Source organism: Nuphar pumila, chromosome 4, assembly GCF_984573655.1.
Source record: "Nuphar pumila chromosome 4, dmNupPumi1.hap1.1, whole genome shotgun sequence".
NCBI lineage: Eukaryota > Viridiplantae > Streptophyta > Magnoliopsida > Nymphaeales > Nymphaeaceae > Nuphar > Nuphar pumila.
In genome coordinates this window covers 116977933-117000923 of record NC_143252.1, presented here as the reverse complement: position 1 = coordinate 117000923, position 22991 = coordinate 116977933, and the positions used below count along the sequence as shown (strand labels likewise).

The 22991-nt window shown below is 34.9% G+C and overlaps 1 protein-coding gene across 1 annotated transcript in view; it reads left to right on the top strand.

Moving 5' to 3' along the window:
* Nucleotides 1-21939, top strand: part of LOC149840761 (putative glucose-6-phosphate 1-epimerase) — a 28990-nt gene extending 7051 nt beyond the window's left edge. Inside the window, exons 4-9 of the mRNA XM_090003302.1 lie at nt 19910-19966; nt 20057-20214; nt 20292-20423; nt 21079-21181; nt 21397-21496; nt 21570-21939. Coding sequence (XP_089859428.1) covers nt 19910-19966; nt 20057-20214; nt 20292-20423; nt 21079-21181; nt 21397-21496; nt 21570-21781 — 762 coding nt within the window. The 3' untranslated portion in view covers nt 21782-21939. The remainder of the gene's footprint in view (nt 1-19909; nt 19967-20056; nt 20215-20291; nt 20424-21078; nt 21182-21396; nt 21497-21569) is intronic.
* The last annotated feature ends 1052 nt before the right edge of the window (nt 21940-22991 follow it).

Genomic DNA, 22991 nt, shown 5'->3' with positions numbered 1-22991 from the left:
GTGAGAATGTGTTCCTTACAAATGTGTTGTCCACGTGATATTGATGGACACTTTTGTTCGTAATTGAAGGCTATTTGATTCTTTACATTAAAATCATGCATTTTATGTGTATTTTATTGATAAAAATAACTATTTTTATTATCGGCTTATGTGCATTAAATATGTTTTAATTGCATGTTGGATATATACGTGTGTTTCATATTAATTATCTTGTTCACATTATTGTATGCATGAAGTTAATTAGCTCTTTTTTTAAGACCTTTTTTTTATTATGTGCATTATTGAAATGCTTAGGATATTATTTATACATAATTGTTTATCTCTTGATGAATCATGTCCTTTAATGATTAAATTTTCTTGTGGCCAATGTAATGTTTTTTTGAAAAATATGTTGATTTTATGATTATGGTTCGATTTTATAAAACTTCATCCTTGAGAAATACTCCTCTTGTCTTTCTTAATGATCATCTAATGTTTCTAAAAATTATTACTACTTTGTTTGAAAATTCTATTCTTTTTTTAAATATATTAGTTTTAAAACTTTATAACTATTGGGCTAGGATATTTTCCTTGTGTAGTTGGAATCTTTTGGTTTATTCTTTCTACATGCTCTTAAAGATGCGATGGATTGAGAAAGTATATCTTTGATGCATCATGTCGTGAAGATAGAGATAGCCAATGCATGCGTTTGGGGATGATCACCAATAAAGGCATTTGAAAACTTAGATCCTTCCCATTGATTCTTTGTTGTATTTCCAAACTTTCGGTATATTATATATATATGTATGTATGTATTGTGATACATATGTATTTCTTTCATATTATACATATATACACACATATATATATATTATTTATAATAATGTAATTGGTAAATATCTTCTAGCGGTATTTTCGTCATTTTACTCATGTAATAGGGATTATTCATTAGGAGCAATTTTTTACTTTTTTTTTTTTGTAATTTGCGCTTTTAAGTAAGGGCTCTATGGTTTTTTGACCATAGAGTTGTTGGAGGCTTTCCAACGATCATAAATATGACTGTTAGGAGCTCCCAACGACTTTATTGGGAGCTCCCATTTGGTCTCTTTTCCTTGTAGTGTGTATATAAAGGGGTTTTGTTCTCCCTTAATTATTAATGCTTCTCTTAAGCATTTATGTTCAATAAATCTGAATATTTTTTATATTTTGTGTTTTTTTATTTAGTTCCTTAGTATTTTATATGCACTTAGTGCTTGTGTTGTTGCCCCTTGATGGCTATTGTGCATGTGCACATTGTGTTGCGATCTTGTAAATTCCTTAGTGATACTGTTTTTGTATTTTTCGTTATTTCGTTACACTTGTATCTTCATGAAATCAAAGAGTCACCTAAAAATAAACAAAAAACGGTAGTTGAGACTCTATTATTGAGATCCTCTCCAATCAGCGTAAATCTAATGATGAAGATGAGGATAAGAAAACTCCCTTGGTTATAGTATGCTTGACATATCTGACAATTCTTAATACAACACCAATGTGCACAGTGGTTAGAGCTTGCTGAAATTGGCTGACAGAGTGAACTGCATGAGCTATATCTGGTCGAGTGATAGACAAGTGAGAGACCCAACAAATTGATGGTAAGGTGTAGGATCTTCGACTAGAGTTACTATCTTTCAACCTTAATTTAACATTAATCACTTAAGGAGTTTCTATCTTCTTATTATTCGAAATACCAAACTTAGTACAAATGTCAGCAACAAGTTTCACTTGAGAAAGAATGTACTCTCTAGGATAGTATACAACTTCAATCTCTAAGAAATATCTTAGAAAACCTAAATCAAATATATCATTTTTTTTTAAATATTCTTAATGTCACTGATTCCATGCTTATCACTTCCGATGATTATAATATCATCTATACAAAGTAGAAGAATAACAACTTTAGAACTTGGACAAAAAGAACAGTGTCATTATAGCAAGAATGAAAACCCATATGAGTCATTACATTACTAAATTTATCATGCCAAGCTTTTGGAGTTTGTTACAAAGCTTTTTTAAGTTTAAGAATTTTACATTTTTCAATACGAAACACCAACGGGATCTATATAAGCTTCCTCATTTAATTCATCATTTAAAAAAACATTTTTAACATCTAGTTGGTATATAGGTCATTTTTGAATAGATGCAGTGACTATGAGTATCCTAACACTAGTCATTCTAGCTAGTGGGGCAAAAATTTATTTATAGCCAATTCCATATTCTTGAGAGTACGATTTGGCCACTAACCTTTATATCTTTTTAAAATCTTATCATTCTTGGTTTTAACTTTGAAAATCCATCTATATCCTATAGATTTCTTCCCTATGGGTAATGAAGTTATTTCTTATGTTTTAGCCTTTTCAAGGGCTTTAAGTTCTATATTCATTGTTTCAACCTATTGTGGAAGATTTTTGGCTTCATTATAATTTGATGGTTCATGATAGGAATGCAAAACTATTAGACATGCTCTATAATTTGGTATCAATATGTCATAAAATACAAACCTACTTGGTCGGTTGGAGACATGATTGGATCTTCTAAGCGGAATTTCTTATAAAGATGAATTTTGTAAATATTTTTTAAAAGCATTTAGAGGATTCCTTTGCTCACGCCAGGTATATGGGTTTATCAACAATATCATCATTTCTTATAGGTGATTCCACATTCTCATCATTTGAATGCACATTATTATCACCATTTTTATTATCATTCAAGGTATTATCACCGTTATCATTCAAAGAATCATCACAAGAAGTCAACTCTTCTTGTGACAAGCTGTCAAATAGAAAAACATTAATCTACTTCCTTGTTTTCCTTGGTTCTCTCAAAACCATTTTCATTTTTCAAAAATGTTACATCTTTAGAAACATATAATTTGTTACTCTTAGGGTCAAAACATCTATATCCTTTTTGGTTTCTCTGTAACCCATGAATACATATTCAATGGCTTTTGGAGATAATTTATCTATTCTATGGAAGAGTACAAAACACTTACATCCAAAAATTCGCAACCGCTTGAAATTGGGTGCTCTTTCAAATAATTTTTCATAAGGAGATACATTTTTTTAAGGATGATAAGGCCATTGTATTTATCAAATATTTTGATGTTAAAGCGGCCTCAGCAAAAAAACTTTTTGGAATATCTTTAGAAATAAGTAGTGTCCTAGTGGTTTATATAATATGCCTATATTTTCTTTCGGCTAATCCGTTGGGGAGTTCTAGGAAATGACTTTTGGTGACAAATTCTATTTTGTTCTAAATAATTTTAAAACTCATTTGATAGGTATTCACCACCCGAATCAGATCTAAAAATAGAAATATTGCTTTGAAATTGATTTTTGACAATCATATGAAATTTTTTAAAGAAAGAGAACACATCGGATTTAAAGTTAAGGAAGTAGATCCACACATATTTAGTGAAATCATCGATAAAAATAACATAATATGAATATCCTTATTTTGATATGACGAGAGAAGGTCCCCAAATATCCGAATGTATAAGAAAATATGCGAAAATACAAATAATAAGTGATAACACTTGAATGTCCAATAATGAACAAGAAATCACAAGCACATAAAGTGCAAATACACAAACCCACTAGTAGGAAATGCCAAAAGGCAAAAAATGAATCAATATTATTGAGAAGAGGTGAGAGAACAACTACGTAATTTGAGGGGGAGCACCCCTTTATATACAAAGCAAAAGAGAGAGAGAGAGAGAGAGAGAGAGAGAGATGGAGCATTGGGGCTCCCCACAAAGGACTCGTTGGGGAGCCCCAACGACTCCCTTTGTGGGGTCCCTAATGATCCAAAAAGGGAGAATAAAAAATAAATAAAATAAAATAAAGAATAAAGAAAAAGCTTAAAATAAGTTGTTTTAAAACAACTTATATTACATGTGAAAAGACCAAAATACCTGGATAAAACAGAAAAATACATATATATATATATATATATAACACTCACCCTCAAACTTTACAGGGAGAGGACGAAAAGTTTGAAAATACGAAAGGAAGGACTCCAAGTCTTCAAGAGTTTTTAATGGAAATCACCATCTTTATAGCATATCAAAGAATTTTGCAAATGTCACCCTTCTTCAACTGTTTTTAATGGTAATCATCCCCAAGCACCTTCATTTACTATCTCCGTGATGTATCAAAAGTACTCTTCCATCACTTCTTTAAGAACATATGGAACAAACCAGAGAGATCCAAGTATACAAAAAAAATATCTTTGCCGAACAGTTATAAAGTTTTAAAACCAATATATTTTTAACAAGAATATAATTTTTCAAACAAGTCGTTGGGACCCCAACAAAGATAAATTTAATCATAAAATCAACTCATTTTTCAAGAAACCATAACATTGATCATAAGAAGATTTGATTATTTAAAGTCATATGATTCATTAAGAAGAGAAAATATCTTAAGCATTTCAATCAAGCACTATGTGAAAATGTCTTCAAAGAATCAAGTCTGAAAAATGACTTAATTAACCTACAACAATCTTAATGGAAGATATGTGCAGGCACTAGATAACACTCACAACGGGGCACAAATGCATAAAGGCATGAAAAAAAACCTTTACGTAGAGAGCTCAAAAGCTTTTAGAAAGAGCTAATTAACTTCGTGCATACAATTATATGAACCAAGCTAATACATATATATGCATCATGCAATTAAAGCATTTTTAATGCGTATGAAACAACAATAAAAGGATAACTATTTTTATCAACAAAAAGCATATAACAAGTATGAAAAAAATTAAGTACCTTCAGTTGTGAACCAACGTCCCTATCATAACAATACACAAGTGTTTATATAAGGGACATACTCACAAAACCCTCAAAGGAGTATATAAGAAGACTTATAATATAAAGAGTACACAAGAAGACGTGGAGTTTTTATCTATAAACATCTTCTACAAAAAGTTTAAAAATTTCAAAGAGAGATTTTAAAAATCTCATATAACAAGAAAAAAAAATATTTGCAAATCGACACTGATTTGTGAAAAGTATAAAAATTAAATTATCACAAATATCAAGAATTGATATTTTGCAAACTTTAACCGTACAATGCAAAATGCATGAAATTATTTTAACAATCATTTCTCGTAGAAGAGAAGATGAGTTTAGAGTCTTTAGACAAATTACGAATAGATTAAAAATTCTCAAACATCGGAATGATTTTTTTAATTAGAACATCGGTTTAACCATCACACATAGTCACCTCCTAGTTCTCCAAACCTCAAATATCAAGTGTATCAGCGACTAGACTAAGAGCATAAACAACATGCCACTAAAGGGCCAAAGACACCCACGAAGGTGTGCAAAAATACCTCTTGTCTACATATAATGCCACTCAAAACAAGTGTATCAGTGACTAGAACAAGAGTATAAAGCCAACAATGGGCTAAAAATCACACACGAAGGTGTGAATAAATATCTCTTGTCTACATATAATGATACTTAAAAACAAGTGTATCAGCGACTAGAACAAGAGTACAAAGCCAACAATGAGCTAAAAATCATACATGAAGGTATTAATAAACATCTCTTGTCTACATATAATGACACTTAAAAACAAGTGTATCAGCGACTAGAACAATAGTACAAAGCCAACAGTGGGCTAAAAATCATACACAAATATGTGAATAAACATCTCTTGTCTACATATAATGACACTTAAAAAGAGACATAAAAGGAGAAGACACCCGAGGTAAGAAGACTTGTAATGGAAACACACTAATGCAATCAATATCAATTTTAACCACATTTCGAAACGTCATGATTTTAAAAAATAGTTAGCTATCACAGATACACATATAATTAAAAACATTCATAATAAAAACAATGGCAAAAAACAAATGAATGACTTAGAGAACACATAACTGTCAGTTAGAGTCAAACTACAAGTTGACAAGCTAAAATGACATAAAAAGAGGTGCATACAACCCACTCTAAGAAACATCTATAATTCAATAATAATAAGGCTAAGAAGATTGATGTATCATATAAAAGTGTGTGATGGACAACACAAATGCAATAAGAAGGCAATAAATTCTCACGGAAATCATTTTTCAAACAAGTGAGTTCAAATATCGATTTGAAAAGCAAAGTTTCAAATCAAATTCAATAATGGTAGATGGAAAACTTGGACTCATATGCTCATGCAATTATAAGCATTCTTAACATAAGCAAGCTATATAAAGAGATAGCTCAATCTAGTTAATAAAAAGAACCAATTTGAAAATATAAAGTTCCAAAATTAGAATTTCAGTAAAGAAGATGAAATCTTATAATGAATGTGGTGCAATCATATGTCCAATAATATGTCTCATGACAATTTTTACAATCTTTATTAAGTAAATAAGAATCATGCTTATTATAAGTAATTCTTCAAAAAAGGGATTTATGGATACATCAATCAAGAAATAAGTGCACTAAGGCATATTACATACAAAAGATCCAATGACTCTCAAAGAGAAGATAAAAACAATATATATGATCTAGAAAGAAGCTATTTAGCAAAAGGGATTTATGGATACATCAATCAAGAAATAAGTGCACTAAGGCATATTACATACAAAAGATCCAATGACTCTCAAAGAGAAGATAAAAACAATATATATGATCTAGAAAGAAGCTATTTAGATTTAAATCACAAGTCTACTATGAGACAATCAATGCCATTAAAGAGAACCAAAGCATATATAAGAATTCTCAAAGAACCATACGAAAAATCAAGTGTATACATTCTCACAAAAAGAACTCATGTATATGCAATAATTTAAGTAACTTAAAGCTACATATCTCATACAAAAGACACGTATAAGAATAATTTTAAGCATATATGCAAGTTATAGATTTAAAGCACTAAAGGCATCATATAAAAATTTATATTTTAAGTATACAATGAGTCAAGAGTTTTAAACATGAACACCCATGTCCACCAAGTATGCAACACAATATTTAAATCATATGCAAGACATGTAAGATAATTCTATGATATACCTAATATCATCACTATTGTTATACACACAAGTTATTTTGAAATATTATACTCAAGTTCAAGTAAAATTATACTTTGTAAAATACATCATTATTTTGAAATATCAAATTATTTTAAGATATGTACCTATACGAACATGATTGACTTTTATAATCATGATTTGTTTAAACTAACTAAGGCCAACAATACATGCTCAAACATACATGATTATATATATATATATATATATATATATATATATATATTAAAGCAAGTTTTTGAGAAATTTAAGACTCAAACATGATTTCAAACATACATACATCTAGTTTGCTAAAAAAATAACCAAAAATGATAAGAAAACAAGTTCAACGATGATTAAAATACCATTTAAAAATCTTAAAACATACTTTTTTTTTATTTTAAAAAATAACATAGAAAAAAAAAAAAATATATATATATATATATATATATATATATATATATATATATATATATATATATATATATATATATATAACGATAAAGAAATTAAGTGTTTTCTCATGCATAATGCATGAACTAAATAACACAAGAAATACTTAAAAAATGTAAGACACATACCGAGTAAATATTTTTCTTTAATCTAATCTAAGGAGAAGAGAAGGAGAGATAATGAATACTCCACCACTGATCTTTACGCGATCACAAATTCACAAGAGCTTGAATAGGAATTGCAAAAGAGCTTCACCTCCTTTTCAAATTTTGAATGGCATGCTTTTCAGTGTACCGAAAAAACAAATTAGCTTGATCTCAACATGGCTCTGATACCATGTAAGAAAATAAGCGAAAATACATATAACAAGTGATGTTCAATAATGGAAAAGAAATCACAAGCATATAAAGTGCAAATGCACAAACCCACCAAGGAGAAATCACAAGCACATAAACTCCAAATACACAAACCCACTAAGGGAAAATGCCAAAAGGCAAAAAATGAATCAATATTATTAAGAAGTGGTGAGAGAACAACTACATAATGTGAGGGGGAGCACCCCTTTATATACAAAGCAAAAGAGAGAGAGATGGAGCATTGGGGCTCCCCACAAAGGAGTCATTGGGGGAGCCCCAACGACTCCCTTTGTGGGCTCCCCAATGATCCAAAAAGAGAATAAAAAATAAAGAAAATAAAATAAAGAATAAAGAAAAAGCCTAAAATAAGTTGTTTTAAAACAACTTATATTATATGTGAAAAGACCAAAATACCCCTATCGAGTATTTTGGATAAAACAGAAATATATATATCTATATATATATATATATATATATATATATATATATATATATATATATATATAACAGAATGCACTAATTCAAAAGGTCTCTTAGAGATAAAAGCTCTATTAGGAAAATGAATGGATTTCATCTTTCCAAAGATACAATCTTTACAAATTAAATCTTTTTCATTACAATTTTTTTTTTCTAAAAGGAAGAAGATACATCTTTGAGAAGCTTGGATGTCTAAGTCTTTTATGCCAAGTTTTAATATATTTTTCTTGGACATAATTATAAAAAGAATTTGGAGGAAGATTTAGATAATTTATGAAGTAGAGATCTCCACTCCTATGGCCTTACTCAATCTGCTTCCTGGATCAGAGATCCTGCACGGAGCAACCCTTAAATGAGAAGAAGATTTCACATCCATGATCGAAAATTTTAGAAATGGATAAGAGATTCAAATTTATTTGTAAACAACCCTAACTTTTGTTATACAAAATTTTTGAAAGGAATTTAAGGTTCCAATACTTTTAATTTGCAAAGATGTTCCATCGACAGTGGAAACATAGATAGTTTTTGAGTTAATGCGTAAATCGGATAGACCATTATCATGAGGTGTCATATGAAAGGAAGCTCCCGAATCAAGGATCCTAGACGATATATCTGGAAGAGAAGATGAGGCTATCGTGGCATGGAGATTTGAGTAATTGTTGAACTGCCTCCGATAGTTGAGTAAGTCAAAAAGAGTCTATTCCCTTACTTGGTTCATCCTTCTTTGTTGTAGATTTTTCAACAGAAGCCACCTTGTTCTTTGAAGAAGCATTTAACTTAGGGCAATTAGGCCTTATATGCCCCGGTTCATGGCAATGATAGCAAATAACCTTTTTATAGTTACCATTATAGCTATTTTGCCTCCCAAAGTATGGAGGCTTGTAAGATTTCATATGATTGTTGGGTTTAAAAATGGACAATACTTCATCTCCTCCCTTAATCATACCAAAATGAGTTTCTTCTTGACATATTTCGCCAACGACGTCTTCATAAGGAAGAGGTTTAGATCGATGGAGGAGAGAAGATCTTGTTCAAATTCGGGCCTAAGCTCATGCAAAAATTAAAAAAAGTTTTTTTTTTCATTTGTTTCCTTCTTAACTCAACATCCTCACTAGCAACCCATTTGGGATCAAGAAGGGATAACTCGTCCCATAGAGGACCAAGAGTATTAAAGTAGTCACGAACCTTTATGTCCTTTTGTTTGATGGTACATTTTTTTTTTTTGAAGAAAAAATTGCCTTGCAAGGTCTTTTTGGGTATACATACCCTTCATAAAAAACCAAGCCTCATTAACTTTGCAGAACTTAGCAATGTTGACACATATTTTGAGCTCAACATTGTTAACGAGCCGTGCAAAAATTTTTGCATGTTTACTTTCCCAATCCTCTACTTTGGATTCAGGCATCTCCATCCAATGCTTTTTCTTGATTTGCTTCCAACTTAGCGAGTTTGAGTTGAGGCTTCAAAATAAAGCCCATCACGTATCCCCAAAGCTTCTTGCATTTGAGGTTGTTTTTCATAGTGGATGCCCACGTAATGTAGTTGAAACCATTTAATTTGAAGGAGAGGTCTATTTTTTTGTTCATTCTTCATTTTGACTTTATAGAAGAAGTATGAGAAAATATGGAAGATCACGAAAGAGCTCCTCCACCTTGAGTTCCGAAAGCAACACCAACGCACAAACACTTTGAATGCTATCTCACATTCACGATATAACCACTTTCCCAAAGGACCATGAGCAACCTAGCTCAAATACCATGTAACGAATTACACAGAATTGTTGGAACAACTAGCAAAAGCACATATAAGTCCAATAATAGACAAGGGCATGAAGACACAAGTACAAAAAAACACAAGTCCACTATTGGACAATACAAAGAGTGAACAAAGGAAAACAACTAAAACATATATTTTTTATTGAATAATAATAAGGGGTGAAGACCCCTATTTATACACAACAAAAACCAAGAAGAAGGGAGACTCTTGGGAGCTCCCAAAGAGTCCCAATGAAAAGACCATAGAGCCCCCATTGGTCTCCCTTATTTACATGAAATAAAAAAAAAGAAAAAACAAGAAAAGAAAAAAATACTATTTTAATAAACAATATTTATATACATGTGAAAAGACAGAAATGCCCCTATAGGGCATTTAACTATTATAAGACAAAAATAAGTATATATGAATATATGTATATATACATACATATATTTTGACACTTGTACAGATTAATAAAACAGTTTCCAGTGGATCATCGTGGTTTTGCTAGAACTATAAGAAACAACTTGTCAAAATGATACCTGTCTCTAATCTTTGTTCTGTCATCAATAGATATCAAATTTCAACCTAAAATATTATTACACTAAGAGAAGGACCCATACTGGCATTGTTAATTCACCATAGAAACTTAGGGAACCCCATTCCTTCCCGTGGTGCTACAAGCAAAGCATGTCCAACAGCCACCGAAGAGCCATTGCTTTGATGGTAAGACATATCCTCCTTGTTTTCAAATCTAATGAGGATAATTTACAAAAGCCACCTAACATATCAGTTATTTATGAAATGAAGTCAACATTTCAACTATTACATTCAGCTACCTATTTTTTCATTTATGTTCCAAAGACATGTTTAAGATAATTCATTTGACATTTATTTAATAAAATAAACATGCCTTTATTATTGAACTGTCTAATAGAAGAGCATAAGATGAGTTATCACAAGGACAAAAATGTCAGTTTAGACCTAAAATGGGTTTAGAACTTTGGATAAATCAGCCAGTTAATGTAATAACTGAAACATCGGGTATCTTTTCATAAATAGTTGATAAGTTAGGCAGTTTTTTGTAAATTACCCATCTAATAAGAAATTCACTATCAAGAGAGATGAATACATGGGGCAGATTTGATTTTCCATCAGGCTAGCAGGTCCTTGATGTAGTTTCCCCTCTCGATATGTTGTTTATGCCGTTTGTAAACCAAAGAGAATTGTTCTGCTTTGCCATTATTTTCACATATTCAGATCACATTTCACATGGTTGACATGCAAATCTTGAAGCAACTATATTACTTAAATTTTTATGTCATCCCTCACTCGGAATAGGAAAGGAGTAAGGGGGAGAGGGAGAAGGGAGTTGCGGGTGGGAAGGGAAGTGTAGGATCCTAACTTGTCCTTTGTTGCTCATCTAATCCCTGAGAATTTCAATTTTATAATCTTCCTTGTATGATGTCATATATGATCACATTCATCAAGTGAACAATTTCATGAGAGCAATCCCATTCATCATATATTCTGTACCTATAAAGATGGTAAAGATTCATTAGTTCCTATCTTGCATATGATGTTTTCATCACCTCCTTATTAGTAGGTTGCCCTGTACCACATCCTTCAGTTTCAGTGAATTTCTTTCCCACTCATATTATGTATATATTAGAAACTTCATTTGTAATTTTTGAAAATGATGATACTCCCTTTGATGCTGCTGCGTGTACTTTCTGCTGAAGAAGATGGGTTATGACTGCTTCACTTGGAAAACAAAGATAGAATAGAAGAGCAGCCATTGACTCTCTTTTACTAGGAAAAAAATCATATGATACATATGATAAAGAAATGCAGGCAAAGATTACTTTAATCCTTGTCTCTCAGGCATAAATTGAAAGAGTAGCAGCATTTTGTATAATATCACGTGTTACTGAATGTACCATGTACCGGGTCTGGATATCATAACAGACCCGGACCCATATTGTAATTTAAAACCTTAAATACAGATTCTAGGTCACGATTTCATTAAGGAAATCGTGACAGCCGCAGCCCCTATTCTCCTCTTCTTTTCTCTTTCTCACAAAACAGGTTCTGGTGAAGAATCTCACATGGTATCAGAGCCGAGATCCACATAGGGCTTGAAGGGGCTTCCAAAAGGTACGAGCAGAGGTTTCTTTTTCATTTTCTCTCTCGTTTTCTTCATCTCGCCTCCTTTCGTTTTCTTCATCTCACCTTCTTCTCTTCCATTGTTCGGAGGATTCACGTCTCACGTGAATCCCTAAAATCATCACGTCTCATGTGAATATCTTAAACTACCCTAATTCTTACTACGTTCCACGTGAATTTCCTGTTTCACGTGAATCCCTAAAGTCGACCCATCTTATTCTTCATCTGGGATATTCAGATCTGGTCGTGTTCTTGCACCAGATCTGAACATTTCATCTCTGTGCATTCTCCTTTCACGTGAACCGGAATATTCAGATCTGAAGTTGCATCAGATCTGAAATATTAAGTTTTTTGTTTAGACTTGATTTTTCTTTGTCAGCAGATTCCAATCTGATTTTATTTCTATCAAGCATCTCCACCTTATAGCATATTTCTTCTTGCTGTCACCATCTGTGTTTTGCCTGAAAACACAGTTAGTTCCAAATTTTGTTCAACATGTGAGAACTCCTTATTGCGTCAATCACAAACCTTATAAAAAAAAAGGGGGAAGGGAAAATTTTAGGTCTGGTTTCTCTTTAAATCTAACAGTATCTGATTGTCAGGTCCTAGAAGGTTGCTCAACTTCAAAAAAAAAAAAAGAGGGGCCGACCAGCAAACTTCTCTGGCAGTAGACTGGGCACTTCCTGAATAGCCTTGTTTAATTTTTGCATTTCACACTTCGTGAACATCCTTGTTAAATTTTTTATGGATTCTCATTCTTCTCAATCGAGTCTTCCTTCGAGTTTCCTCAACCAACTTGTTTATGAAAAGTTAACCACCTCAAACTTCTTGATTCGAAAGAGACACATCATTCCTTTTATAAGGAGCCAAAGTCTCTTAGGTCATCTTGATGGAACCACTCCAGTCTCGCTAGAATTTGTTACGAGAGAAGAGAAAGATGATAAAGGGGCAACTTCAATTGTATATGTCAAAAATGCTGAATATCTTAACTGGGAAAGGAACGACCAATCAGTAGTTGCATACATTACCTCTACCTTGTCTCAAGAGGTTCTTGTTGCAATTCCTGACAATTATACAACGCTGCAACTTTGGGAGAGATTGGTTTAGACGTATTCACAAGTTTCACAGGCGAGAATGGTTTTTCTCAAGAGGAAATTTCAGCTGCTGAGAAAAGAATCTATGACCATCATGGAATATCTAAATAAGATGAAGGCTATCACAGACCAACTTGCAGTTATAGGGTGTGCAGTGAGTGACAGTGATATGGTACAACAAACTCTGAGTGGATTGAGATCCGATTATAATATGATCGTCACTTCACTACTGTGCTTGCCTGCTCTTCTTACTTTTGATGAGTTGTGGGCTAAATTAATTAAGTATGAAATGACTCTGAAAGGATTTTCTGAAAAAATTCACTCATACAAATTCTCAAGAAGTTTTTGCCACAGGGGTGACTTATGGTCGAAGACGGGGCGAGGAAGACAAGGGCGAAGTGGATACGAAGGACGTGGATTACTTCCCACTCCAAACATGTCAACCCATACTCAGGGACAGAGATCTATCCCCACTTGCTTTCTTTGTAACAAAAAAAGGCATATCAAGGCGAATTGTTGGCATAATCCTGAAAATAAAGGAAAGACTCCACAGACAGAACAAAAAAGAAAGTCCAGCAATTTCAGAGACAATGAAGAAATTCAAGATCTATTGATATCCGCCTTGTCAGAATTGAATTTAAAGTAGAATGATCAAGGAACTTGGTTCGTTGACTCAGGGGCAGCAACTCACGTGACTGGTGATGTAGGTAAACTTTTTAAACTTATTCCTTATTTTGGTAAAAGTAAGATTGTCACTTGGGATGGATCCCACCATCCTATTTCTCACGTTGAAAAATCTGTCATTCCCATGTCACATTCTATTCTTGAACTTTCTAATGTCCTTCATGCTCCTAATATCAAGAAAAATATTGTCTCTGTTTCTAAACTTGTTGATGATAATTATGCTTCAGTCGAATTCACTCCCTTCTCTGTGCAGGTCAAGGACCTTCGCACGAGGAAAATATTCGCTGAAGGAAAAAGACAAGCCAATATGTATGTCTTTCAAGAAGCTCCATGCCATCCTGTCCGCCCTACTTATCTGGATTTGAAGTCTTCATTAGAGTCGTCTTCTTTCTCTTCAGCAAATGTTTTTAGTATTTCTGAATGTAATAAGCCTTTTCTATGGCATAGTCGGTTAGGACATTGTGGGAGTCATTTTATTAAGAAATTTGTTTCCAATAATCTCATTTCAAAAGAAAGTCTCAATGTGGATGAGAAAAGTCAAAAGTGTTCCAGTTGTCTTTTATGCAAAAGTCATGTACTGTTTTTTCACCCCGTTAATAAGAGAGCTTTAAAGCCTTTTGAGATAATATGTTCTGATATATGGGGACCTGCCCCAGTTGCTTCTGGATCTGAAAGCATATACTATTTAATTTTTGTTGATAGCTACTCTCGATACACTTGGATACATTTCATAAAAAATAAGTCGGAAGTTTTTCTTTTGTTTTAAAACTTTCTTTCCTTAGTAAAAAATCAATTCTCTGAGTCCATACAATTTTTCCAATGTGATGGAGGAGGGGAGTTCTCATCTAGTGATTTTATTTATTTTCTTCAAAATAATGATATAGGAAGAAGGGTATCCTGTCCTCACACACCTCAATGAAATGAGATTGCTGAGCGAAAACACAGGCATATCGTTGAAAGTACAATGAGTATACTCCATGATAGTAATCTTCCCATCAATCTGTGGTCAAAAGCCTTTCATTCTGTCGTACATGTGATAAATAGATTACCTATGATTGTTTTGGAAAATAAGTCTCCTTATTACTGTCTTTTTGGAGTTCATCTTAGTTATCATGATTTACGTGCCTTCGGATGTGTTTGTTATGTGTACATTGATCGGTCCCTGAGAAACAAGTTTCAAGACAAGGCTCAGAAGTGTAGATTTGTGGGATATGCAGACGACTATAAAGGATATAGGTGTTATGATCCCACTAACAGACGTATCAGAATCTCAAGACATGTTGTCTTCGATGAACAAAATTTTGATCACAAAGCTGACACAACAGATATTCCTTCTACCACAACTGAGGTTTATTACCCTTTGCTGAACTCAGAACTTTTTGCTAGTCCCAATGAAGTTTGTCCTTCAGACTGCGTTGAGCCTGAAGAAGAAAGGTTTGAAACTATTGATGCACCGAGATCACAGAATGAAGAAGCAATACCATCATCGGTACGGGGCAGATACATGGGCATTTTCTATACTAGACAAAGAACGACCGCGTCAGGTCTTTTAAATCACGCCACAACAACTGCACCTACTTCCTCTCATATTCTTGAGGTCAGAAGACCCAATCGCATGCGACATCCTATTGATTAGTGGATTAGCTATAATAACTTCTCCTTGGATTTTCAGCTTTTTTTAACTGCCCTCAATAAGGAAGATGAACCTATTATGGGTAGAAGCCATGAATGATGAAATGCAAGCCTTACATGAATGTGAAACTTGAGAAATTGTTCTTAGACCATCTGACAAAAATGTTGTCGGATGCAAATGGGTCTACAAAATAAAGTATAAACCAGATGAGACCATTGAACGATACAAGGCAAGACTGGTGGCAAAAGGGTTCACCCAAGAAGCAGGGCAAGACTATGATGAGACCTTTAGCCCAGTGGTGCGAATGGGAACCATTCGAATTATTCTTTCTTTGACTGTTGAACATGGATGAAAGCTGAGTCAACTTGATGTAAAAAATGCATTCTTGCATGGGGATTTGAAGGAAGAAGTTTACATGGAACAACCACCTGGATATCATGAGCAAGATTGTAAAACACATGTATGCAGGCTAAAGAGAGCTATCTATGGCCTAAAACAATCATCTTGTTCTTGGTTTGACAGCTTCTCACTTGAGATTCAAAAGCATGACTTTTCACGCTCTTTACTAGACCACTCATTATTCATTTTTAAAAGGCAGGATGTGATCACCCTATTACTAATCTATGTGGATGATATTGTCATCAGAGGAAACTTTGGAGATCACATCAAAGAAGTGAAAAACCTATTAGGTCAGAGATTCAAAATGAAAGATCTTGGTGCCTTGCGCTATTTTCTTGGGGTAGAAGTCGATAGTCGGGCTGATGGCTTGACTCTCACTCAGCACAAGTATACGATAGACGTTCTCGGCAAGGCAGGTATGAGAGACTGCAAACCTTTAGAAACTCCAAGCGTACTCCACCAAAAATTAAGCACTCATGATGGAGACCTGTGTGAGGATCCCACCAGCTATCGCAGTCTAATAGGGATGTTACAGTATCTCACATTCACTCAACCTGATATTGTTTATTCAGTCAATCAAGTGTCTCAGCTTATGCATGCACCACATATTGGACATATGGAGGCAGTTAAGAGGATACTCAGATATCTGAAAGGAACCATTGGGGATGGGTTGATATATTCTCCAAAATCGTCACGCAAGGATATGCGTGAACTTACTGTATATTATGATGCAGACTGGGCAGGAGATCCAGATGAATGAAAGTCTAAATCAGGATATTGTGTCTTCACTGGAAAAAACTTAGTCTCTTGGAGTAGTAGAAAACAAAAGGCCGTCGCTAGATCAAGCACTAAGGCCGAGTATAGATCCATGGCTGCCGCTACTGCCGAAGTCACATGGGTCAGGCATTTACTGATTGAAGTGGGAGAAATGATCTCTCGGTCTACCTTGTTGTGTGACAATCAAAGTGCTCTCAACATGTCATTCAATCCAGTACATCACAGTCGCGCCAAGCATATTGAGATCGACCAGCATTTTGTAAGACAAAAAGTTGAAGAAAAAGAGATCGAGCCTGAATTTGTTAATACTGAAAGTCAAGTAGCAGACATATTTACAAAGGGCTTAACAAAAGATCGTTTTTGGATGCTTAAAGGCAAGTTGTTCATGGTTCAAAACCATGATCAACTTGAGGGGAGGTGAAAGAGTAGCAACATTTTGTATAATATCACTTGTTACTGAATGTACCATGCACCGGGTCTGGATATCATAACTGACCCGGACCCATATTGTAATTTAAAACCTTAAATACAGATTCTAGGTCACGATTTCATTAAGGAAATCGTGACAGCCGCAACCCCTATTCTCCTCTTCTTTTCTCTTTCTCACAAAACAGGTTCTGGTGAAGAATTTCACATAAATAATTATAACAAAAAAAGTTATGGATGTAGCTTACATAAGAAGATTATGAGCCAGAAAAGAATAGAAATCACAGATTGGCAAAAAGAAAAAAAACTAAAGAACGATCTTATTTTTACCATTATTTCCTTAGAATAAGGGAAGGAAATGAACATGGAAAATACATAAACTCCTCTTACCATTCCATTGATAACATTTCATCTTATATCGCCATCGCTTGCCCCTTGTTCAGTCATCTAGTTATTGTTTCTCATCTAATGCTTCTTTCAGCATGTACAGTCATCTTGTTACCACCTTTTCCTTTGTTCTTTGACACTTCTTGCAAGTGATTGCTATCATGGTCAAATGAAGCCATAAGTTTGAAGAGTAGTCTTTGTGGAATAATTACAGTCACATAGGCAAGGATGATAACATGCTATTCGTTAGAACAAAATTTTGAAGAGACCTTTAAATCTTATTGGGATTAAAACCTTAAAGAAGGTGAAACTTGAACAATGATATTTCACATTCAGTTTAAGGGGGGATTGGTTTGTAATTCTGTGGTTGCAAACTAGAGAATTACTATATAGGATGCTTAGCAACACGATTTCATTTCCAGTGTTAAGAAGAAATTGATCTTGAGTGATTAAATCATCATAGATGCTGAGTTTTCCCTTTCACATGTTAGCAAGCTTTGTGTTGATGCTTTTAATTTGGGAAGTCATTTGAAGTTTGGTCACATTTCATAAGTAAACTACTCTAGATTATGCTTTCCTGAAGGTTTACTTTTGGGTTATTCAGGTGGCATTGTCGCATGTGAGTTTGGATAATCTAGTTGGAACCATGGACATTCTGGACCATTTGGGTGAGGTTTTAGGTCATCCAGAACTGCTGGTCAGAACTTCTAAGCATCAACAGCACATAACTTTCAAATCACCTATGAAAGTTGTGTGGTTGAGCACTTATAAGGAAGGACCATTTTGAATGCTAAAAGGGATCATTCAGCAACCATTTTGGCTTGTCAAACTCATTTTTTCCATTTATAATAAAATTTAATCAGAACTTTATTTATTCAAGCAGAGGTTGATCCAAAAGCCAAGTATTGAAATCAGGCAGTTCTTGTCAACTACTATGTTGTTGTTTTTGTAAAACTTGATCTATTTTTTGAAAGAAGGTAAAACTTGACCTATTGCAATTTGGTTAGTACCATCCATCCTGTTTCTCTAGTAAGAAGAAACAACATTCTGCAAGTATAAAAGTGGGTAAGGTAGGTTCAAGAATGGAGGAGGACTTTTTACAGGCAAAGCATGCTTAAATTTACAACAACAACAACAACTACGCCTTCATCCCAAAACAATTGGGGTCGGCGATATGAACCAAAAAAGAAAATCATTCTGGGTCTTCCACATGAATCTTTCTCCTCCAATCATTTTTATCCAATGCCATGTCCTCGGTGAGGTTCAAAGCATTCATATCCTTTCCTATCATCTCCATCCAAGTCTTCTTAGGCCTACCCCGACCTCTTTTAACTAATATATTTTCCCATTTCTCCATCCTTCTAATTGGAGCATCATTAGGCCTTCGCCAAATATGTCCAAACCACCGTAAACGATTCTCTCTCATCTTATTTTCAATGGATGCAACGCCTACCTTCTTACGTATCTCCTCATTTCGAATCTTATCTTCTTATCTTTTATTGTATTTCCACACATCCATCTAAGCATACACATCTCAGCTATACTCATTTTTTGAATATGATGTCTCTTGGCAGCCCAACATAAAGCATGCTTAAATTTGAATGACAATTTTACCAAGTGTTTTGAGTTCAATTTGCTTTGTTAGTGATTTTAAGTTTGGTGACCTAATCCAATAGAGGAGTGGATGTCACCACTCCTCTATTGCTAACAACACTATACCTAAGAAAGGGAAGCACACAAAGCCAGTCACACATTCCCTTTTTTAGGTATAGAGTTTGATTTGAGTGTGGCATCTTCCTTTTGGTCTGGATCATAATGTGATCAATCTAAGGAAGATTGACATTGTGATAGTGAAACTCCTTTTCATGTTTAGGAAGCTGCATGTATTTTTGATCTTTAGGAATGCTCCTTTTTTTATTTTTTCAGTGGTGATAATCCTTCTTACTGTTTTTATCTTCTATTTTTATGATATGGTGGTTTATTTTGGTCTACATAATCTGATTCCAACTAATATTCCAAGAAATCTGGTTGCATGGGACAGTGAGAAATCTCAAAATCACAAGTCACCAAGAAATGGTCATAGAGCTGCATTTAACTTCATCTTAAATATTTGGAAAACTTATGAGAATATTTCTGTTGTTTGTTGTGACATAATTTGTAACATTCTGGGCTATATGAAATATTACCTGAGTTCTAGATGATGGTAATCTATGGGCTCTTTTTCTCATATTTGTCTTCCAGACTGATGAAAAAAATAAACATTTCCTGCTGTTCCACAGGCAATTCTGAAGCCACCCAAAGCCATTAGGGGCGGAATACCCATCTGCTTTCCTCAGGTTAGGTTGTGTAAAATGTTAAAATGGTGCTGACAAGGGCCTAGACTGGGCAGTGTTGGGTTTCATTTAACTAATATCCTGATTTTGCAGTTTGGCAATTTTGGTACATTAGAGCAGCATGGGTTTGCAAGGAACAGGCTATGGTCTATAGATGATTGCCCTTCACCACTGTCACCTGCAAATAACCAATCGACTGTTGATCTCATTCTGAAGTCTACAGATGAAGATTTAAAAACTTGGCCACGCAGGTACAGAAACTCTTCTAGTAATAGATAACTTCCATCCCCTGGAAAGTCCACTAGTTTTCATGATAATTTTGTTGCAGCTTTGAGTTGCGACTTCGTATTTCACTGGGTCCTGGTAAGCTGACTTTGATTCCGCGAGTACGGAATACTGATAATAGAGCCTTCTCCTTCACATTTGCAATCCGTAACTACTTGTCTGTCTCAGATATCAGGTTTGAGGTTTGCATATAAGCTATTTTTTATCATAACATAATCCACACACACACACACACACACACACACACACATATATATATATATATATATATACGGTTATTTATTTACTTATGTGTCTATTGTGGTACTGAACCACCATGACTTTATGTTGGTACACTTGATTTGCATAGATCTAATCCCCAAAAGGTGAAAGCTAACCCCTGGAATCTGGTTACCATGTTCTACTTACTATTTTCATATATTAAAGCTGATTCCAAGATGACAGTTTGTGGCATTTTTAGGTCATTCTCATCTTCATGGATTACGTTGATTTTTCAGTATCTTGAAAGTTGAGTCTTATGGTATATTAAAGATGATTTAAAGATTATTCAAATCATGTAGTAAATGAACCATGCTTAACACGTCTGTGTGGTTAGGCCAAAGGATAAGGGGCTAGATCCATGCAAACAGAGAGTGTACCACTGTACAGTATTGTGGTTCAGATCCACAATAGAATTTATCAAAATACATGTGTTTTGGTAAGGCAGTATTTCATCTTATTTTCTAACCAGTCAAACTGCTTGGTGAGATTATCTTCCTCCAGCGCAATCTGTGACTGGAGACAAACTTTCCCTCATCTTTGACAGATGCATGTTACAATTTGATTGGCAGTGAAATCCGTGTGGAGGGCTTGGAGACATTGGATTACTTTGATAATCTGGTGCAAAGACAAAGGTTCACAGAGCAAACAGATGCCGTCACTTTTGACGGAGAGGTACTTTCCAGATTCGGATTATCTAAGGTTATTTTGATTGTTTCCAATTATGCATCTTGTGACTTTCGAGTTGGAAACGGCAGTTTCAGGTTCATCAAATTCAGAGGCACATAGTTCTACTGTTCTAGAGAATATATTGATGCCCAACTTTTTTTTCTGACTGCTTTGCTTGAAGTGCAATAAATGGGCAATTGTTACCTTGTTCATTTTAACAGGTAGACAGAATTTATCTAAGCACCCCACCCAAGATTGCAACCATAGACCATGAGAAAAAGAGAACCTTTGTGTTGAGAAAGGAAGGATTGCCTGATGCAGGTATTTGGTATTTTCCTTTCATTTTAGTGTTCCCCTTCTGTTTATTGGCCCCCTTATCTATGGTGTGTTACAGTTGTTTGGAACCCATGGGACAAGAGGGCCAAGGTACTGCCAGATTTTGGGGATGAAGATTACAAGATCATGCTGTGCATTGATTCAGCTGCCATTGAGCACCCCATTGTTCTTAAGCCCCGTGAGGAGTGGAAGGGCTGTCAAGAGTTATCCACTGTTCATTCCAGCTACTGTAGTGGTCAGTTGGATCCTTGGAAAGTTCTTTATGGCTAGCCCCACCTGTTCAGAGCCTGCAATAGAAAAGTAGCCTTCTGTGATACATGTCAGTGTTCGGTTCCTTACGTCATATATGTTCATCCTTATGTCTGTAATCTTTATCATCACATGTTGGTTCTTGGTAGCTTCTCTAACATGGTGTTCGCATCTCAAAAGGTTATGGTAGCTTTTTGTATAGCCTTGATTAGCTTAGGTAAAAGTCCCACTCCAAGGGGGCGTTTGATTCCCATGACAAATCCTACGCAGGGATGCGTTTTTCCCCGTAGAGGTGATGTGGGACAAATCCTGCGCAGGGACAATGCAGTCCCAGAATGGGGTTGCCACGTTTGAAATGTACCCCCGTGTGGGACGTGTTTTAACATCTCCATGTGGGATGCAAGACTCGGACGTCCCAAGGTCGGATTTTTTATTGACCTCTGCACAAAGTTACAAAGGGCCCCTAAAAGTGCGTTTGAAACACACGAAGGAAGGGCCTCTTTGGAATCTAGGTGCTAATGCATTTGGCAAAAAGTTGGTCAAACTACCACTTGATAGCTGGGATGGGAATTAATGCATTCGGTATGGGAAATGGCATTGTATTTACCCCTGTTTGGAATCTAACTGGGATAGGATTTAATGCATTTGGCAAAAGTTGGTCAACTACCACTTGGTGGATGTTTGGAAACTGTTAGCTGGGATGGGAGTTAATGCATTTGGGATTAGGGATGGCAGTTGACCGGGGCGGGGGACAAGGTCTCCACTCCCCCCCCCCCCTGTTTCAAAATATGAGCGTTCATTCCTGCACGGGGATGGATTTTAACCTCCATCCCCGTTTCATGTCCTCCATCTCTGGTCCAAACGGGGGTGAGGTGGGGCGGAGCCCAGTTTCCCCTCGGTCTATAGTCATTCCTTAAAGGATTGGGGATGAGGCGGGGAAAGGGATTGAGACGGGGTAGGGCGGGGGAAAGCATAAGTTCATCCCTCCCTCCATCCCTGCATGGGGGATAGATTTTAACCTTCATCCTTGTTTCATGCCCTTCATCCCCGGTCTAAACAGGGCAAGACGGGGCAGAGCCCAGTTGTCCCCTGGTCCACTGCCATCCCTATTTGGGATGGGAAGAGGCATTGTATTTACATTAAAGCATGGAATTGACAACCAAATCCAGGATTTGGCAGCTGCTACTTCTTGAAATGTCACTTCCCATCTCAGCTACTAGTTTCCAAACAA